The 18,484-nt window shown below is 35.5% G+C and overlaps 2 protein-coding genes across 2 annotated transcripts; both read left to right on the top strand.

Moving 5' to 3' along the window:
• Window positions 1-1,103: 1,103 nt before the first annotated feature.
• Window positions 1,104-2,344, top strand: bdkrb1 (bradykinin receptor B1). The gene has a single exon (XM_059520962.1). It carries the CDS (start codon window positions 1,148-1,150, stop codon window positions 2,222-2,224), a length of 1,077 nt encoding a protein of 358 aa, XP_059376945.1. The 5' UTR covers window positions 1,104-1,147; the 3' UTR covers window positions 2,225-2,344.
• A 5,466-nt stretch (window positions 2,345-7,810) lies between these two features.
• On the top strand, window positions 7,811-10,002 carry LOC132113135 (psychosine receptor-like). Its single transcript, XM_059520961.1, has 2 exons — window positions 7,811-7,981; window positions 8,788-10,002. The coding sequence occupies exon 2, from the start codon at window positions 8,798-8,800 to the stop codon at window positions 9,839-9,841; it is 1,044 nt and encodes a 347-aa protein (XP_059376944.1). The 5' UTR covers window positions 7,811-7,981; window positions 8,788-8,797; the 3' UTR covers window positions 9,842-10,002.
• The last annotated feature ends 8,482 nt before the right edge of the window (window positions 10,003-18,484 follow it).

Here is an 18,484-nt window from a genome sequence, read left to right as displayed (position 1 = left end):
AATACTTTTTTGGAGTCACTCTGGAATAGATTGGACACCAAATTTCTGATGTCAGTTCATGAAGTTTGTTTATTTCTATTTTATTTATTTTTTTTACTTCTTTGTTGTTGTTTGTTTTTATAATCTAATTAAAATGTTCCATTTTGTTATGTTTCTTGTATTTTTTTATAATATATTTTATATTTATATTTTCTAATTCCTATATTTTTTATTAATTTTTATTTGTTTTCGATTATTTCAGTAAAAGTTAAACCACATTCAACAGGGAATCTAGCTGAAACAAAATAATACTTTGAATTACCATTGAGTATGAAACGTGCTATATAAAAAAACTTCCCTTGCCTATAATGACCCTGGTTTTAACTAATAAAGTTTTAAAACAGTAGTTCCCAAATTCAGTGTTGGGGAAAGTTCCTTTTAAAAGTAATGCATTACAATTTTGTATTACTTCCTAAAAAATTAATTAGTTACGTTACTTAGATACTTTTAAAGTAATGTTACATTTGCATTACTTTTTAAATCTGGACAAGGCTTGCTTGTTTGCTTTTAATATAAAAAGTTATATTTTTGCATATGTAAAAGCCCTTTCGCACAAAAAAGCCTCAAATTCATGTTTGTACAGTAGAAAGCAGAAGAAGAAAGTTCAACACTCTTCAGCAATAAAAAAAAGAACAAATATTCGTTTATCTTGTGTAATTTTTGCTTATTAGTACGGTAGAATTAGGCCATTGAAGCTCAGCAGCAAATTGGTTAATAAAATGGGATTAAATACATAAAGGATATTTGCATTATTTAACATCTTTAATCACTGCAGCTTTGAGTCATATTCTGAGTTGCTTTAATTATTTTATTAATTTTGAGGAAAACTAAATCTATTTGTTTGTGTGTGAGAGAGATGAATTGATGCATGTTTACATTTATTCTAAAACTAAAGTAACATCTCACTCCCCATTTCTCTCAAACATGGGGATAAGTAGAGCCTTTAATCAATAAATGGTGAAAAACATTTTTTTTTACTGTGTGACTTTGAAAAAAGTAATCTGGTTACGTAACTTGTAATGCGTTATAATATTAAGCATTAAGTAAACCAACTGAGAAGACTGCATTAAGTTCTAGCTGATCTCCAGCAGCTCTTTTGTCTTCTAGGATGCCGTCAGAGCTTGTGTCATTGGCGACGCTTCAGCCTCCAAATGCATCCGTCACTCCAGCATACCTGGATTTTTTCAACTCGACAGAGTGGGACCTGGTCTACTCCATCATCCCACCCTACATCTTCACCGTGTGCTTGACGGGAATTCTGGGAAATTCTGTCGTGTTGCTAGTGTTCCTGCTCCAGGGAAGCCGCTGGTCCGTGCCTGAGATCTATCTCGGCAATCTAGCACTGGCCGACCTAATCCTACTCATCTGTCTGCCGTTTTGGGCCATGAACATCCTGAACTATTTTATGTGGTCCTACGGAGAGATCATGTGCAAGGTGGTCAACCTCTCTATCAACGTCAACATGTACACGAGCATCTACATGCTGGTGATGGTGAACGTGGACCGCTACCTCGCGCTCGTTTTGATCATGAAGGCCATGTGGCTTCGTCGGAAATGCTACGCTAAGTTCATTTGTGTCGTTCTTTGGCTGTTCGGTGTGGGAATGGGAGCTCCGACGGCTGTCATGAGAAAACTGAAAGATATTCCAGGTCACCGAGCTGCCGAATGCCACCTGGATTATCCCAACACGACGTGGAGACTCGCTCATCTTCTGCAGCTGATCCTGGTGGGCTTCGCTCTGCCGTTCCTGGTCATCACGTTCTGCTGCATCAATATCATCCTGGCTTTGAAGCGACGGAGACACGTCGTTTATTGGGAGGACAGAAACGACAAGAAGGCTACGGCTCTGGTGTGCGCCGTCACCCTGCTCTTCCTCATCTGCTGGGGTCCGTTTCACTTTATGACTTTGCTAGACTTGCTCTGTGATCTAAAGGTTTTGGATGAGAACGAGTGGTCTCACTTTCTAAACATTGGAAACCAGTTTTCTGTGTACCTTGCGTTCTCAAACAGCTGCCTGAATCCGCTGCTGTACGTTTGCTCAGGAAACTATTTCAAGAGGAAAGTCAGCAGCATCTATAACAGAAGAAAACACTCCTCAGATATGACTGCGCTTCAGCGGACGGGGCTGACCTCTACAACAACCGCTAATCAAATCAAGCCTGTTGTGATATATGAGAAAGACTAGAGTACGAATTTGACCAATTTTCTAGTAGTATTTCTAGTATTGAAGGTTTTAATCAAACACATTTTCATAAAATTTCTGAGATAAAATTAATTTCAGAAATAAAAATACACTTTCACCCGATTTGTTTGATTTAATACATGAATTAGCCTACAATAAAGTGATTTTCACATATGAGTTCGCCTATTTGTTTTTCTTACTTGAATGCTTCGGTTTAGATGCAAGATGAAAAAAAAATAATGCATCATAGAATTTGTTTCTTTCTATTAGTTCTACTGTTTATTTGCATCGTTGTTCTATTTTTTAATAACAAATATAAAAAAAAGCAAAAACTTTAACTTGTTTTCTCAAAACAAATCATACATCATCCCTTTGAAGGTTCTTTTCATGTAGATTGTGTGCTACTCGTTTTGCAGCACATCACATATTACAGAAAAAACGATGTACTTTTTAAATAAATATATATATATGGTTAATTTCGATTTTTTTTTTTTGTCTGATTAACTCTACCTAGCATATGTAGGGAAAATAAAACAAACAATAAAATTATAGCATAGCTAGATTTGACAAAATTGCATGATTTTTCTAGACAACGTCCGACTCAGGTTTCTTTCACGCAGCATGCACCTCTTTGAACTTGACAAAACCGCATAACTTATGGTGAACGAAAAAAAAAGTGAGACATGTTGCAGCAGTCGAAGATGCTAACATGACTCTTTACTATTTCGAAGAGAGCTCAGATGTCGATAGTTCACTGTTAATTAAAGCTAGTTCAGATTCACAAATGTTGACGTATTTAAATATTTATGGTTACGCTTCAAAGTATTTACAGCAATGACCTTTTCTCTTTATGGGTTGAGCCTTCGATATAAACAGGAAGTGCCAGATTAGAGGAAGCTGATTCAGATACAGAGCACTTAGCACAGACACACTTCTTCAAATCAAATACTATGATGCAACTTTGAACAAAGAGGTCTCAAAGGGTGAGCATCCATCTTAGTACACACTTAATATCGAAACAGCAACGTCTCCATAACATTCAGAAAAACAGCTGAGCAGGATGTTTACCATCGTCAGAGCTAGCACACATTTCTGCTTGTGTTAGTAAACATTGCTTAAACTATCATAAAGCTGTTGCTTGATTTCTAGACCAAATATGGGGTTAGAAACACTTTAAACATAATATTTACATTCAACCGGCCGTGCTGGCGAACGTCAGTCATTAATTCATCATTACAAAAACAGATACCGCAGATGCTTCCTTTACATTACATTAGAAATAACACAGGTGCTGCATCCGTATTGGGTTATTAGAATGAAACTTTGTCAAATAAACTGTGTTAACCTACTGTATTTCAAAAAGCAGGCACTGAAATTGAATTTTTCACGTCATAATGTTGTGTTTCTATGTTTATTATTATATCTTGCTGCTAACTTGTAAACATGCAAATACTCAACTACGGATATGCAAATTCTCCTCTACTAAACCACACATAACTGTGCCATCATCTCCCATCAATCCCATGAATCCACCATGACTATATTAGGAACTGGTTACATATCATGCAGGGTTTAAATGACAGTAGTCTGATCCTGATCTCTGATACAAGTGATTTCAGCAAAGAGCAATACAGAAAACATGTCACGACTCACAGGGCTCAGCTTTTACCAGACACTATGTTATGATGCATGATGTGCAAGAACTGGCACAGTTTAACTTCATACTCAGAAACACAGTATGCACATTCTCAGGCGATTTTCAAAGCAATTCTTCACATAAACCACTCTCATTTCATGTAGCACATCACATGTAAACTGCTTCAGTTATCTGCTGTTAATCCAGATGTGTAAACTTTCCATACGTACGGTATGATAACACATCTGCATCTGCAGTTCATCAGTCTAAAAGGAATTTGTGCAGAAATGTTTTATGCCATGACCTGGTGAGACACAAGCACAAGTTAGAGAAATGAATAAACAACCGTCTAGATAAAATACTGCTGGAAAGTGTGATTGAAATCTGATCAGCAGTTTTTAAATTGGTTAATCGAATAAATCTAAATTTAAAAAATTAGAACCCAAGTGCTTATGTAATGCAATGTGTTGTGGGATGTGAAGTATTTATATGGAATACAGATGGTCTTAAATATGGAGCCAAAAGAGTCTCAATAAAGATAAATGCACACACTACATTCACATATGCACACATAGGATTCATACATGCACACAAATAATTCATAAATACACACACAGGATACACAAATGTGCACAAAATTCACAAATGCACACACAAAATTTAAAAAGCACAGAAGATTCCCAAATGCATACAAAATTCAGAAATACACACACAATTCAGAAATGCAAACAACATTTACAAATGCGCTCAAGATTCACAAATGCACAGGACAAGATTCACAAATGTATTTCTGATGCACACACACACATATATCTTGATTTACAAACTGCTTGCGCTCTGTGAACTTCACTGCATTTGTGTGTGAATTTTGAGACTCCCCTGACTTGGCTCGACACACAAATGCCTTTTTTTAAACAGGGAATGATCTGCAACCAATCAGATATCTCCCTTGTTTTAGCCAATCACAAGAATGCACCCCACGTGGATAAATTATCTTTATTGAGACTCTTTTGGCTCCATACTTAAATGGTATAAAGAAAAAAAGAATTATGGAATGAACAAATTACATACTGTATTCATGACAAACACAACTCAGGGTTATTTTTAATCTTTGCAACCAAAATAAGAAAATATATCTTTTCCGTTTATGACAAAACTTAAAAGGTTAGTTTGAAAATGAAAATAAGTCATCCTAGGTGTGAAAGTGAAAAAGTGAAAGTCGTGACATTTGCAGAGTATGGTAACCCATACTCGGAATTGGTGCTCTGCACACACACACACACACACACACACACACACACACACAGCAGCGACTGTGCCGGGAACACACACACACACACACTGTGAACACACACCCGAGAGTATTGTTCCAGCATCCAGGGAGCAACTGGGGGTTCAGTGCCTTGCTCAAGGGCACTTCAGTCATGGGTACTGAGGGTGGAAGAGAGCGCTGTTCATTCAACCCAATATATGGCCTAATTTAACCCTTTAAGAGTTTAGATTAGAGATGAACATTTATTAAATATTGAGTTTAATACCCACTATTTTATAAGTAATAAGTAAGTAAATAAGTTAGTAAATAAAAAACCGGAAGTGATTCAAAATGTATAAGTAATCCTAATAAATCAATAAGTAAATAAATAGTAAGTAATAGTAATAGTAAGTAAATAAATAAATAGGAAGTGGTCCCAAATAAATTGATTTGATTAGGCATTAAAAAGAAAACTTGACAGATAGATAGATAGATAGATAGATAGATAGATAGATAGATAGATAGATAGATAGATAGATAGATAGATAGATAGATAGATAGATAGATAGATAGATAGATAGATAGATAGATAGATAGATAGATAGATAGATAGTCCTATTAAATACATTCAAAAAATATATACATGAATGGTAACTTATGCATGCACCAAATGTATGCAAGGTGATCATATTTATTAAATGAATAAATATATAAATATTATCCTGGAAATCAACGGTCATGCATGGATACATGCATACGGTCCTACTGTAGTTCTTTATAAAACATGATTTGCATGGCTTGTTTTTCCGTGAAGGCAACGCCTACTCACAGTATAGTACTAATTCACCGGAAATAGCCGACCTGAGAGCAGCATTCACCTCCTTTAAAAAAATTATTCTTCAGCATCTACCATGGACCAGAACACTTCTGTAAACGGGACTCTGGAATCTGGAATCTGTGTACATGGAAACACAGTGGAGCGATATATGTACCCGACGGCTTACTCGCTGTTCTTCATCATTGGATTTCCAGCAAACTGTCTGTCCCTGTACGTGGCCTGGGTTCTGATGAAGAAGGGCAATAATTTGGCAGTTTATCTGATTAATTTGTCAGTCGGAGATCTGCTGTATATCCTCACTCTTCCCGTTTGGATCGTGATGGCACTCGGATATGAGCTGAACGAGAGTCTGTGCAGCGTTATAGCAGTGGTCATGTTCAACAGCTTCTATGTGGGTTCAGGCTTTCTGTGCTGCATCTCTGCGGACCGATATTTAGCCATCGTGTTTCTGCTGTATTTCGCACGTGTGCGAGAGGTCAGAACTGCAGTATTGGTGAGCGTCATCGTATGGCTAGTGGAGATCGTGCTTCATGTAGGTCTTCTAACCTACACGAAGGCGATCAGGAACTTTTCTGCCGGTCGTATGTGCGAGGAGCCAATGATAATGAGCGCCGCCGCCGCCAACATGGCCATCACACGCGCGGCCCTGGGATTTCTGATTTCTGCTTCGAGGAGATCATCAGGGCGCTGAAGAAAGCACCTCTACCGTGGTCAGCGAACGGAGGAAGATTTGCCGCCTTCTCTTCTCTCTTCTTTTCACCTACCTTTTGGCTTTTACGCCCTTCCAGGTAGTGATGTTCATCAGAGGACTGCTGGAGCCCGGAAACTGCAGCGTCGCACACAATCTCAGAGACTATTACATGGTGTTTGTGGCTACGACTACAATAAACAGCGTTTTAGACCCCATCCTTTATTGTCTCATAAGTGACAGTGCCAAAACTGAAATGAAAAGGCTTTTTAAGGTCTGTGAGAAGCAATTCGGTAAGATTTATTCATCTGTGGTGAAAGCCTGACATTCTGAATTATACTGCTTCAGGTCTCCACTCATTTGTCATCAACAGACTGAATATGTTTGTCATTATCCTTAGCGTGTAAAATCTGACTTGAAATTATAGTCTGATTTTTTGTTTTCTTTTTAATATATATTTCACATTTGATACATCAGGCGTTTATGGCTCATATAACATAATTACACTAAAAATGACATTTACTTGATTAATCAATCAGACGACAGAAGGAATGGAGTAGTTGGATTTTCAGCAAAATTTGTATAATTTACAGGCCTTATCAAATATTATACAGCAGCTTTTTTAAAGGGTTAAAAACCTAAAGGCGTCTGTTTAAAAAGTTTGTATACAAATATAAATTGTTAGTATGTGTGGAATTGTTTTGATGACTTTACTGTTATTTTAAGATGTGGAAAATAGTCATATACAAATGAGCAGGTGAGTCCTGTTCGGCATGTGTATTCGTTTCCAGAAAAGAAAAGAGAGTTGTGAAACATATTCTATGTGCCGCAACAAACATGCAAAGCTGCTATCGAAATATTGTCTGTGGTTTCTGAGAGATGTTTGACTTTGTCTGTTCATCTGGCAGAAATGCAAAACAAACCACTGCTATTAAAACACTTGATGTGAAGAGGAAACCGCTCACCTAAAAGGAAAGCTCAGGCATTCTTCACTCACTTACTCACGTTGCTTTCTTTCGTCTAACACAAAGAACACAAACAATGGGAACTTCTGACATAGTCATGACAGATAACTCAACCTCATTATCGAAAATTTAAAGACGCCAATCCAAGAACAACATGAGTGACTTTTTTTAAGCAGAAGAAACATAAATAATCGTCAGCGTTCGGTGTTTTCTGCACACTGTGGTTAAACAGAAGCGAACTAGGAAGTGATGTTTGCTCTTACTTCCTCCCATTGGTAGGAGATCATTGTAACGTGCAGTTCTTTCATGTATATATTTGTAAATCTTATCATAATTCACATTTTTGTCCCAAAAACTGGTTTCTAAATCGCTGCACTTATGGTGAGTTTAGTTTTGATTCTCTTCAGATAAATATTCAGCGCATGGGTTTTACATGGTACATACAAAGTTTGTTTGGTTGATTTATTGCATCATTCTAGTGAAGCTACAGCGTTATTCTAGTAATATTTTGGCTGTTTTGTGATATATGTTTTTGGTCAGTAAATAAATCCTCATCTCACTTGCCCTCATGTCAATAAACTCATGTAACATTATTTATTTTGTATAAGCAGATCTTAGGCAGAATATTGACCCAACTCTTCCGTACAGAAAAAGCAACCAAGCTTAAACGTCAACAAAATATCACAAAATTGTCTCTATATTTTAAATCTATATTACAAGTGTACAAGTCTTTTAAATCAATATGATAGTGGCTTAAAATTACTTACATTTTATGCTTTTATCCAAAAGCAACTTACATTTTATTAAAGGTGTTTCAGTTCATGTATTCTTTGGGAATCAAATGTCAATCCCTACTGTTTGATCTACATCAAAGGTTTGGGATCACTATGATATTTCTTTGAAAGAAACTGCTTTTTTGCATTCAGCAAAGATGATTTAAACCGTTCAAAATGACATTTGTAATGCTACAAAACATGTTCTTTTGAACTTTCCATTTATTAAATATCAAACGCGTTACACTTTCCACAAACATATTCAACTGCTCATCTCTTTTCAACATTGATAATAATCAGAAATGTATCTTGAGCTGCGAAACTACAGTTTTGCATGAATAATTTGGTTCATATTTGCTATTCTACTGTGAAGTAAAACTATCACATTGTAACTCATGTTTATTTCTAAACTAGCTGCCTTGAGATGAACATAATGGTGGACTCGATGAACAACTCAAACGAAACAGATTACTGCTACCCGTCTGCAAATCCTGAAAAGATGTTATTCATAGGCCTGCAACTGGCTGTGATCCTGATCGGCATGCCGTCCAATGTCTTCTTCTTGTTTGTGTCGTATCGGCTCATCCGTCAGAAGAATGAGCTTGGTGTCTATCTGTTTAACCTGGCTCTGTCGGACCTCTTGTTTATTACGTGCTTACCAGTGTGGGTTCAATTCTGTCTGTACGATGAGTGGCGTCACGGCAAGATGATGTGTTTTGTATGTGTTTTCCTGCTCTTTACAAACTTCTACACCAGCGCAATGCTTCTGAGCTGCATTGCGGTGAATCGCTATTTAGCCATCGTCTACCCGCTCAAATTTTGCACTTTTAGAAAGCGCAAGACTGCGGTCAGCATGAGCATTGCTGCATGGATTTTTACTCTTGTATTCAATGCAGTGACCGTGCATCCAGACATTATCTATGACGAGGAGGACTTAATCTGCTTGGATTTATTTCCTTTGCCTGAAAAGCAAAAAATGTTCAATATTGCTCGTTTTGTTGTAGGCTTCCTCATTCCCGCATTGGTTGTGGGTTTCTGTTATTGCCGGATATGTTCAGATGTGAAGAGAAACCAAACGCTTCGGTCAATGGAGCGCCAGCATGTCTTCCGGCTTCTTGGATGCATTTTGTTGACCCTTTATTTGTGTTTTGGACCTTTGCACATCATGATGGTTATGAGGGTTTTGCTGGAGGTTTGTCCATATCCCAACTGGCTCTTCATTGGATATAAGGTCTGCGCCTTACTCTCGATGTTCAACTGCCTGGCTGATCCACTTCTGTACTGCTTTATGAGCAGAACGGGTCAAGCCAGTGCTTTAAATGTGTTACACATCCTCAGGAGAACATGGAAGAAAGAGTGTCAAAAAGAGATGGAAAATCTAAGACAAAGCAACCAAATTCTTGGAATTGCAACCGTTCCAATCACAGAAGCAACCTTTAGGACTGAATTCAGCACTGATAACTTGTGATCAGATCATGCTGATGTTTATAAACTTAAACTAAGAAATGAAATGAAGCCTTAAAACTTTACAAGCTGTCCATTCAAACACAAACTGTCGGACTAAGCTCATTTCTGTCATGGCAACTCTCAGAAGGATTGGCGTGGTAATGTACAATACTAGTGTATTTGGTTTTGTGGTATTTGGCATCCACAACATGCTGCTGTGAGCATGTAAGAAATATTGCATAACAAATGAATATAACATATATGAAATGACCCCCATATGGAATGCATGATCACCTTGTAGCAGAACTATACAGGTGGAGTTGGGGAAGGTGGAGGGTTTCTGAAGCAAGCTTCACTGCTACAGCAAGCACTAGTCATCTATTTGAATGTTGATCAGTGAGCTCATTGGCTAACAATACAGAAGAGAACCAATCAGCTGTGCCGTGTGATGATGTCAGACCTATCAGACTGAATTTCATGCCAGAGCTCTGTATTTGTCCAAAACATCCAGATTGTAAAATGTTCAAAGAAACTATTACTTTATTAAAACTCACTGAAAGAAATGATACGATATTTTTTTTTTTAAATAAAGGACATTTAAACACAAAGACTGACCATGCATTAAGAGCATGAACACTTACGAAAAGCCTTGGATTTTGAGAAATGAGAACAGTGTTTCATCAGAATTTCCTGTTGGTTTCATCTAATGTAAGCACCAGTTCGCACTTTCATTTTCACACCCGTTCCTACCCTAATATTTTGCTCAAAATGTTGTAAATATCTGAAGTGTAACATTAAATATATTTTGAGTGTTATACCTTACACAAGGCTGTGTCCAACTTTGATAGCAAACTTGCCTTGCTTTTTCAATAACACTGTTTAAGACCAAAAACTACTCAACTGTTCAAAGGTTTGGGGTATATGTAATAATTAACATTGTTACACGATACGAGTGTGCATGTGTGTGAATAGATATATTTACAGGTGATATCACAGTTACATAACTCCATGTTGCATGGGCATAGTAGTGGCACAAAAATACTGGTAACAAGTGGAAGGAAATGGGTAAAATTCATGAAATAAGAGTTTTCGATGTAATTTGAAGCTAAACGCAGATGTGCTTTCTTATACACATCTAAGTCGCTAAAGTCTAATCTGATTGTAATCAGCACAAACTGGGCTATAATAATATGTGAGCAGCATGTATGTACATGATTGTGTTTTTGAGAAAGACAAAAAATATGCGTGGTTAGTGAAAAACGAAAATTTTTAAAACACTTGAATAAGGCAATAAAACACATACAGAACATTGATTTCAGGGATTTTTGAAACTGGAGCTTGTAGCCTAGAATTTTTCTTTGTAAATTATGTGAAAATCATCTTGTTTATTCACTTACAGAAAACAATATATTGATTTACATTTTCTAAGACATTTTTTGTTGGTAAAAGTCATATGCGAGTAGGCGTCAACTATCATGAATATCATTGTGATTTACACCTGAGAAGACAAAGACCTGCATAATGAGCTGCATAATGAGCTGCATAATGAGCCTCTCAGTCAGCTGTGTCACTGAGAGGGAGGAGTTACAAGAAAGAATGTGAAGACAAAATAAATGTATATAATTTTATGTTTGTAGTTTATTTAGAATATATTTAATTATCCCACAAAATAATTTAATATCCACTTGCAGTTAAACAGTTTATTAGGAACAATCAAAGCTGACATTCAAACTAATTTTTTTGCATTATTACTCCATTCACACAATCCTTCAGAAATCCTTTTAACAATCTTATTTTATACAAAAAAAAAACATGTATTGTTATTATTATCATTATTATTATTATTAATGTTGAAAAGAGCTGAGAATATTTTTCAGGTTTTTTAGGGGGGATAAATTGAAAGAACAGCATTGTTTGTTACATTTGTCACAGTTACATTTATTTGTTACATTTATATTATTTACATCAAGCTTTTGAATGGTATAGTATTGTATACTGTTATTGAAACTTCATAATGTTTTACTTGATTATACATTTAGTCAGGAATTATAGTTTGGAAAAAGTCTTTGGAAAAAGTCTAACTAGTAAAATGTTTACACGTTATGTGAAAACTAGTACAAGTATATAAATAAATAAAAAGAGACCTACTCATGTTTATGATCTCTGCTGAATAAAGTGCTTCATTCTTTTTTTCGGAGGAAATCCATTTCTCAAATCCTCAACCACATCACATCTTTTGGGGGGTGAATTATGTCTTATTCCTCTCATCGCGAAGCAAACAGTAAAATAAAAGAACTTGAAGAACAGTCTCGCTGCGTTGTCTTCTGTTGTGAGAGCGTATTCAAGCCGCGTTTCAGTGAAACATTAGAATCTGAAGAGAGCGTTCAGCGCGGGGGCGTTGTCACATTAGAAGTGTCGGGTCTCGGGGCTAATCACCTGTCTTTCTGGTGTGCCTTTCTCCTGACAAGAAGATAATGAAGAGAGACATGAAAAAAAGACATCGCGTTGTTTTCATATGGATTACTTTATCACAGAATATTTGTTTTCGGCAGCACTTGTTTAGTTTAAAAGTAGACATGTCAGGCTTTCTATAGATATCTCTCTCATGTCTCTTCGTTGAGTATTCACGGAGTTACAGTTCATATTAATGACGTGTTTGTAAATGAAGATCAGCGCAGACAAAGGCTGCAGACAGCACACCTTGTTTGTTATCTTTATTTTATAAGTGCACAAAGTTTTGTTGTTATTATGTCTGTATCCACAAAAGTAGACCCTTTACAGATTCGATTGATGTATTGCTCTTATCTGTACGATCAAAACTGAAAGTGTAATTTAAGTTCTTTTCGGGGTTATCAGGAGAAAATGATTCATAACGCGTATACGCGTCAATCGACTCCAGAGGGTTAAATGAGCCCAGTCTCATGAAAAATAATTAAAGTCTACTGTGTATCACAGTCACCATATATAGTTTTTCACTAGGTTTAAAGCAAGGCAGAAGAGCTGACTGTTTCTCTCAGTTGTAAGTTTTAATTAACTACTTTCTAGCATAAGAAAAGCAGACTATATGTCTTAAATGTTTAAATGTTTTTCCGCTTACTTAAACAAGTTTATATTATATTATATTATATTATATTATATTATATTATATTATATTATATTATATTATATTATATTATATTATATTATATTATATTATATTATATTATATTATATTATTATAGAAAACCTAGAAGTAAAACGCATTGAATAATATGTTGCTGTTTTTACAGGATCTATGCAATGGTATTATTACGTCCCCTTGGACCTAGTCAACATTCATAAATCTTCTGCTTTCAAGCCAGTGTTCTTTGGTCATATCATCTCAATAGTCTTGTTAAACCTAATGTTTTCATCATCAGCATCTACTGGCATTGAAACCTCCACCCACACCCTTCACCTTATTCCCGACAACATTGATCAACCCCATGATGGGAAACATGATCTAACTGGATGGTCTTTGCTCGCTTAACCTAAACACATCTGCGAGTTCATGAGCGGTGCTTTTATTGATTGACTTAAATCCAATTCCTAGTTCTTCTTGGCTCATTCTGTAGGATACCTTCATACCCTTGAAGTGCACTTGAAGTGAGACATAACTTGGTTACAGAAGCTTCAGCGCATCAATATCATCCATCATTCATCATTCTGTCAGGTTAGTACACACAATATTGCAAAACATAGTGCAATCTAATTGACATTAGAATTATTTTTTATCAAACTGCTCCAGAATTATCCAAATAGCCTTGTTACAAAGAAATGGCTACACTGAATTAAGCATTACATTTTGAAGTAGAGAGACCAAAATTGTCTTACGGTTATTTCAAGGTATTTTTTTTTTTTTTAAATACTTCAATCCTCTTTTTTTTGCAGTGCACAAATAATATTATCAAAAAAGCAATGCTATCTGACCCAAATATCTCATAAGCAATCAAAACAGATGTCTGATACAAACCGTACACAAGTACCATCAGATAAGCACAGCTATAAATGGTAGTAAAAGCACCAGATGCTCTCTTTCTGTTTCTGTTCTTAGCCAAAATAAGCTTTCATATAATTATTAATACAATGTATGTATAGTTTAAAAAGGAACTGTTTGTGAGGGAGCGAGAGACAGAGACAGAGTGCGAGAGAGAGAGAGAGAGAGAGAGAGAGAGAGAGAGAGAGAGAGAGAGAGAGAGAGAGAGAGAGAGAGAGAGAGAGAGAGAGTGAGTTACTGTTAGTGTAATGTTTCACATTTAAAAGCGTTTTAGTTTTGTTGGTGTGTTTTTTCATTGCACCATTACACTTAGTTGAAGTGTAACTCTACATATAAACTAACTTATTATGGAAGAGTCTGGTCAGGAGTAATGGTTTGAGTAAAATAGCAGACTGAATTACATCAATATGCTCTTCTTTTACCTGAAAACTTTCAATCCTTTAGACATATATGATGCTGCTGACATTTACTCTCACGTACACATAAAAGAGGTCATACGATGCAATTTAAATTGTTCCTTTCTCTTTGGAGTGTTACAAGCACTTGGTGCATAAAGAAGATCTGTAAAGTTGCAATGACTAAAGTCTCAAACCCAAAGACATATTCTTTAATTACACCCTGCTATAATGCCTTGTTTAAACACACCCCCACATCTACGTCACGTTGTGGGAAGATCTTAAGAGTTAAGTTGTATTTCACCACTGTTCCAGAACAGTTCAACTGAAATATTCAGATGTGTGCAATGCATTTTATGGAGGATGAAGACTGTTTTCTCAAAGAGTGGCCTACAATGCCGTTGTCTGTTTTTATAAAGTGGGGCAGTTCCAACTTTGCAAGGACAGTCTGGTGCTTCTGACTCACAGCCTGTAAGTAAGTTTTCATATTTAAAGAATTTGCCACGGATGATGGAAACGTGAGTTTTGAGCAGTGTAGACTAGCACTTGTTGTTTGTCGTTTCACCAAACACAACTGCAGTCATGGTTTTATGTTTATGCAGCACGATACGCAACACAATGTGTAAAAAGACAGAATAATTAATTATAATCAGTAATTATGTCCCTAATGGATGCAACACATGCCTAGTTCACGCTGGGACAAACAGCACCAAAGTATGGGAAGGGCATAACATTTCCAACACACACACTTGAGGTATTCGGCCAATCACAACGCACTGGATAGCTGGCCAATCAGAGCACACCTCACTTTTCAGAATGATGAGATTTGTAAAAATCAATGTGTTTCAGAAAGGCGGGGCATAGAGGAGAAACAATCATTTTTATTATGTGGAAAATAATGTTTTTTGAACCTTAAACTGCATAAATGCATTGCATTACACCAAATACACAAAATAATTTTATTTTTAGCAACGTCATGTGATCCCTTTAATGCCATAAAAAAGCTTCCTTAAAATAAACAAATTAAAAATGCACTAAAAAAAAAAAAAAATTTTTTTTATTTCCTTTCAGTTTTAGTTTCAGTTTTATGTATGAGAAACAAAAACAACTAAAAATGGCAAAACACAACAAAATTACTAAAACTTAAAAATGTTCATATTAATTTCATTTTAAAATTCAACAAAGACACAAAAACTATAATAGTATGTAATTGATGCTACAAAAACACATTTTTACTGAAATAAATCAAATGAATTGCTTCCAGGGCCACAAATAAATTAGTTGGAAGTTTCCTTTTCTTCTTTGAATAATCAGCTTAAAAATTGGTGTTTTTGGTACAAATTATTACGTTCCTCTAACTCAATAGTTTGTTGGTTGAACATAATTTCATTTGTGGTTGTCTTAAATCAAAAAGATTGATGCAAACTGTAATTTTTTTCTTTGAGCCATGACATTTTTTAGACTGCATTAAAAAACACTGAACATTTGAATGAACACGAATAGCAAAAATTACCCATTGACTAACTTCCCTTTTGTTTTTCAGTTTCGCCCTTAAAATATTGTGTTCTTTTCTTAATATAGACATGAATCTTCCATGACAGGTGTAATAAAAAAGTCTAATTTTCATTCAGTGTCTGACAACAAAACAATATTACATTGTTTCCATAAACAACACAATCAAATATAATTTATTTTCACATTTTTTAATAACGGTAAATACAATAAATAACACACATGTGCATATGGGAAAATAATATGATGTAGTGACTTAAACCAGAAACAAAAATCTTTCCATATTTATCATTTTCATTTCATTTCAACTTATTGTTTTTTAATTTTAGATTAATATTTATTTCCATTTTAGTTTTAATTACTTTAGTACATCAAGTTAAACTATACATAAGAAATGTTGCTTTGGCATAGATAAAACAAAAATGATTTTGTTACATTGTATTTCAAGTAACATCTTTTTTATAATAATGTTTAAGTTTTAGTAAACTGTAATAATCAAGGTGACAACTTTGTTCTACCCCAAATATGTGTCCATTAAAGTCTAGTGTGAGAAATTGTTCAAAAACAAAGATGCAAAAATGAAAGAGAGGAGGAAGATAATCCAAATTTGACTGTTTGGCCAAAGTTTTGCAAGTGTGGTGGTGTTACTGTACATGTTTATCAAATGGGGAAATTATGACATGGTGAAAAGCTTAAGAAAAGTGGGGTGGAATATACAAATTATTTAGCAAATTTAACTAAAGTAGCCAAGCAGACACGGAATCCGTTCAACCTTTGATATCAGTGCCCATTTGTAACAAGGAGTCGGAGGCGTTCGGATCCATATGCAGCATTTATTAAACAGAATGGTCATACAGGCAGAGATCAGGAATGGCGTCAGGTGTGTCAGGGATAACCAGAATCGTAACCAGAAACAAGCAGAGATCGGGACAGGCAGCGGAGAATCAGAGTCGGAATAAACAGTCCAAAGGTCAAAACGCTCGGAAATGTCAGACTGGCTAAACAAGACATCGCAGTGAGTGAGAGTGAGTGTGCTGCTTTTATGTGTGTGTGTAAATGAGGTGCAGGTGTGGCAAGGAAATTGGCTGATGAATGAGGTGCAGGTGTGGCAGGGTGATTGTGATGCAGTGACTCATGGGTAATGTAGTTCGGGTGTGGTGCAACAGTTTGAGAGGTGCTAGTGTCCAAGTGACAACTGGTGGTGAATGGGTGGAATGGTCCTGACTGGAGTGCCCTCTACTGAAGCTCATGGGCACTCCATCTAATGATCGTGACACCATTTCAGCAACTTTGTATATCATAACGGGGAAAAACCAGTGGTCTAATAACGTTAATATCTTCAGTAGATTTAAAAAGCATCATGAAAGGACCAATACAACTTGTGAAGTCATTCAATATGAATTCCTTCATGACCAGTTGTTGCTTTGTATAAAAGTATGAATAAAATAAATGTAAAGGCTTCGTTTACATTATTTGTTTAAAGCTGTCAACAGATCCACTGTTTCTCAGAAGCACAGCGTGCAGTGCAGGCCTAAAATAAACGACAGTTTCCAGAGAAACCGCTCTACACAAACACTAACTTACATGTCTTTCATGTTTAACAAAGATAACAGAGTCTTATATGTAATCCTTCAAACAAAACTCACCATTAGTCAAATTTCGATTAAATATATCAACAGCGAACAACTAATTACTCTCCTGCAAAATCGGTGCGTTTCACGACCGTGCGCAAACGAACACAAACGGTCGCACTGAGAAAAGTGCCCAAAACTATTACCATTGTAAAACAGCAAACAACTCAATTTCATGCCACCATGAACATAAGTTAACATAAAGCATGCACCTACATGTGGATTAAATGTCTTAAATGTAGATTTGGCAAAGACTTCACAAATTGATTCACTTTCGAAGCACTAGAACGAAAATGTTGTAGTGATGCCTGCAGGTCAAAACTTTGTGAATGCAACAAAGCAGGCCAAGCGTGTGTAAAAAACAGCTTTTACAAGCCAACTGCAAACGTTTTATTGAAAGTATAATATAGTATTAAAACGTATAAAGCTCTGTGTGTTCTTTTGGTCACTGCTGGTTATATATAATTGTGTATTTGACGAATATAATTCTTGAATATTATTCATTTGGGCTGTTTTGTTGATTCTACGAATGTCTTGTCTAAAAAACTCAATAAGAGAGTTATTAACTACTACTCTTTCTCTTAATTATGCAAATTTCTTGTTAAAAATGTGTGGAAATGTATTAAACTGATCTGAAATCAGGTAAAAATCATTGACTGGTTCCTTTATTGAACTCTTTTCACAAGACTGTGATGAGGTGTTTGAACGGACATCAGCATCGTAAATGCTCGAAAGTAGTTTTATACAGTACAGACCAAAAGTTTGGAAACATTACTATTTTTAATGTTTTTGAAAGAAGTTTCTTCTGCTCATCAAGTCTGCATTTATTTGATCAAAAGTACAGACAAAAAAATGTAATATTGTGATATATTATTACAATTTAAAATAATTGATTTTAAATTTATTATACTTTAAATGATCATTTATTTCTGTGATGCAAAGCTGAATTTTTAGGATCATTATCACATGATCCTTTAGAAATCATTCTAATATGATGATTCATTATCAAAGTTGGAAACAGTTCTGCTGCTTAATATTTTTTCAGAACATGTGATACTTTTTAGGATACTTTGATGAATAAAAAAAAAAATAAAAAAGAAGCTATGTTTTTA

Source organism: Carassius carassius, chromosome 32 (genome assembly GCF_963082965.1).
Source record: "Carassius carassius chromosome 32, fCarCar2.1, whole genome shotgun sequence".
Taxonomy (NCBI): Eukaryota; Metazoa; Chordata; class Actinopteri; order Cypriniformes; family Cyprinidae; genus Carassius; species Carassius carassius.
The sequence above is the reverse complement of the archived record's forward strand: the minus strand, read 5'-3'. Positions and strand labels throughout refer to the sequence as shown.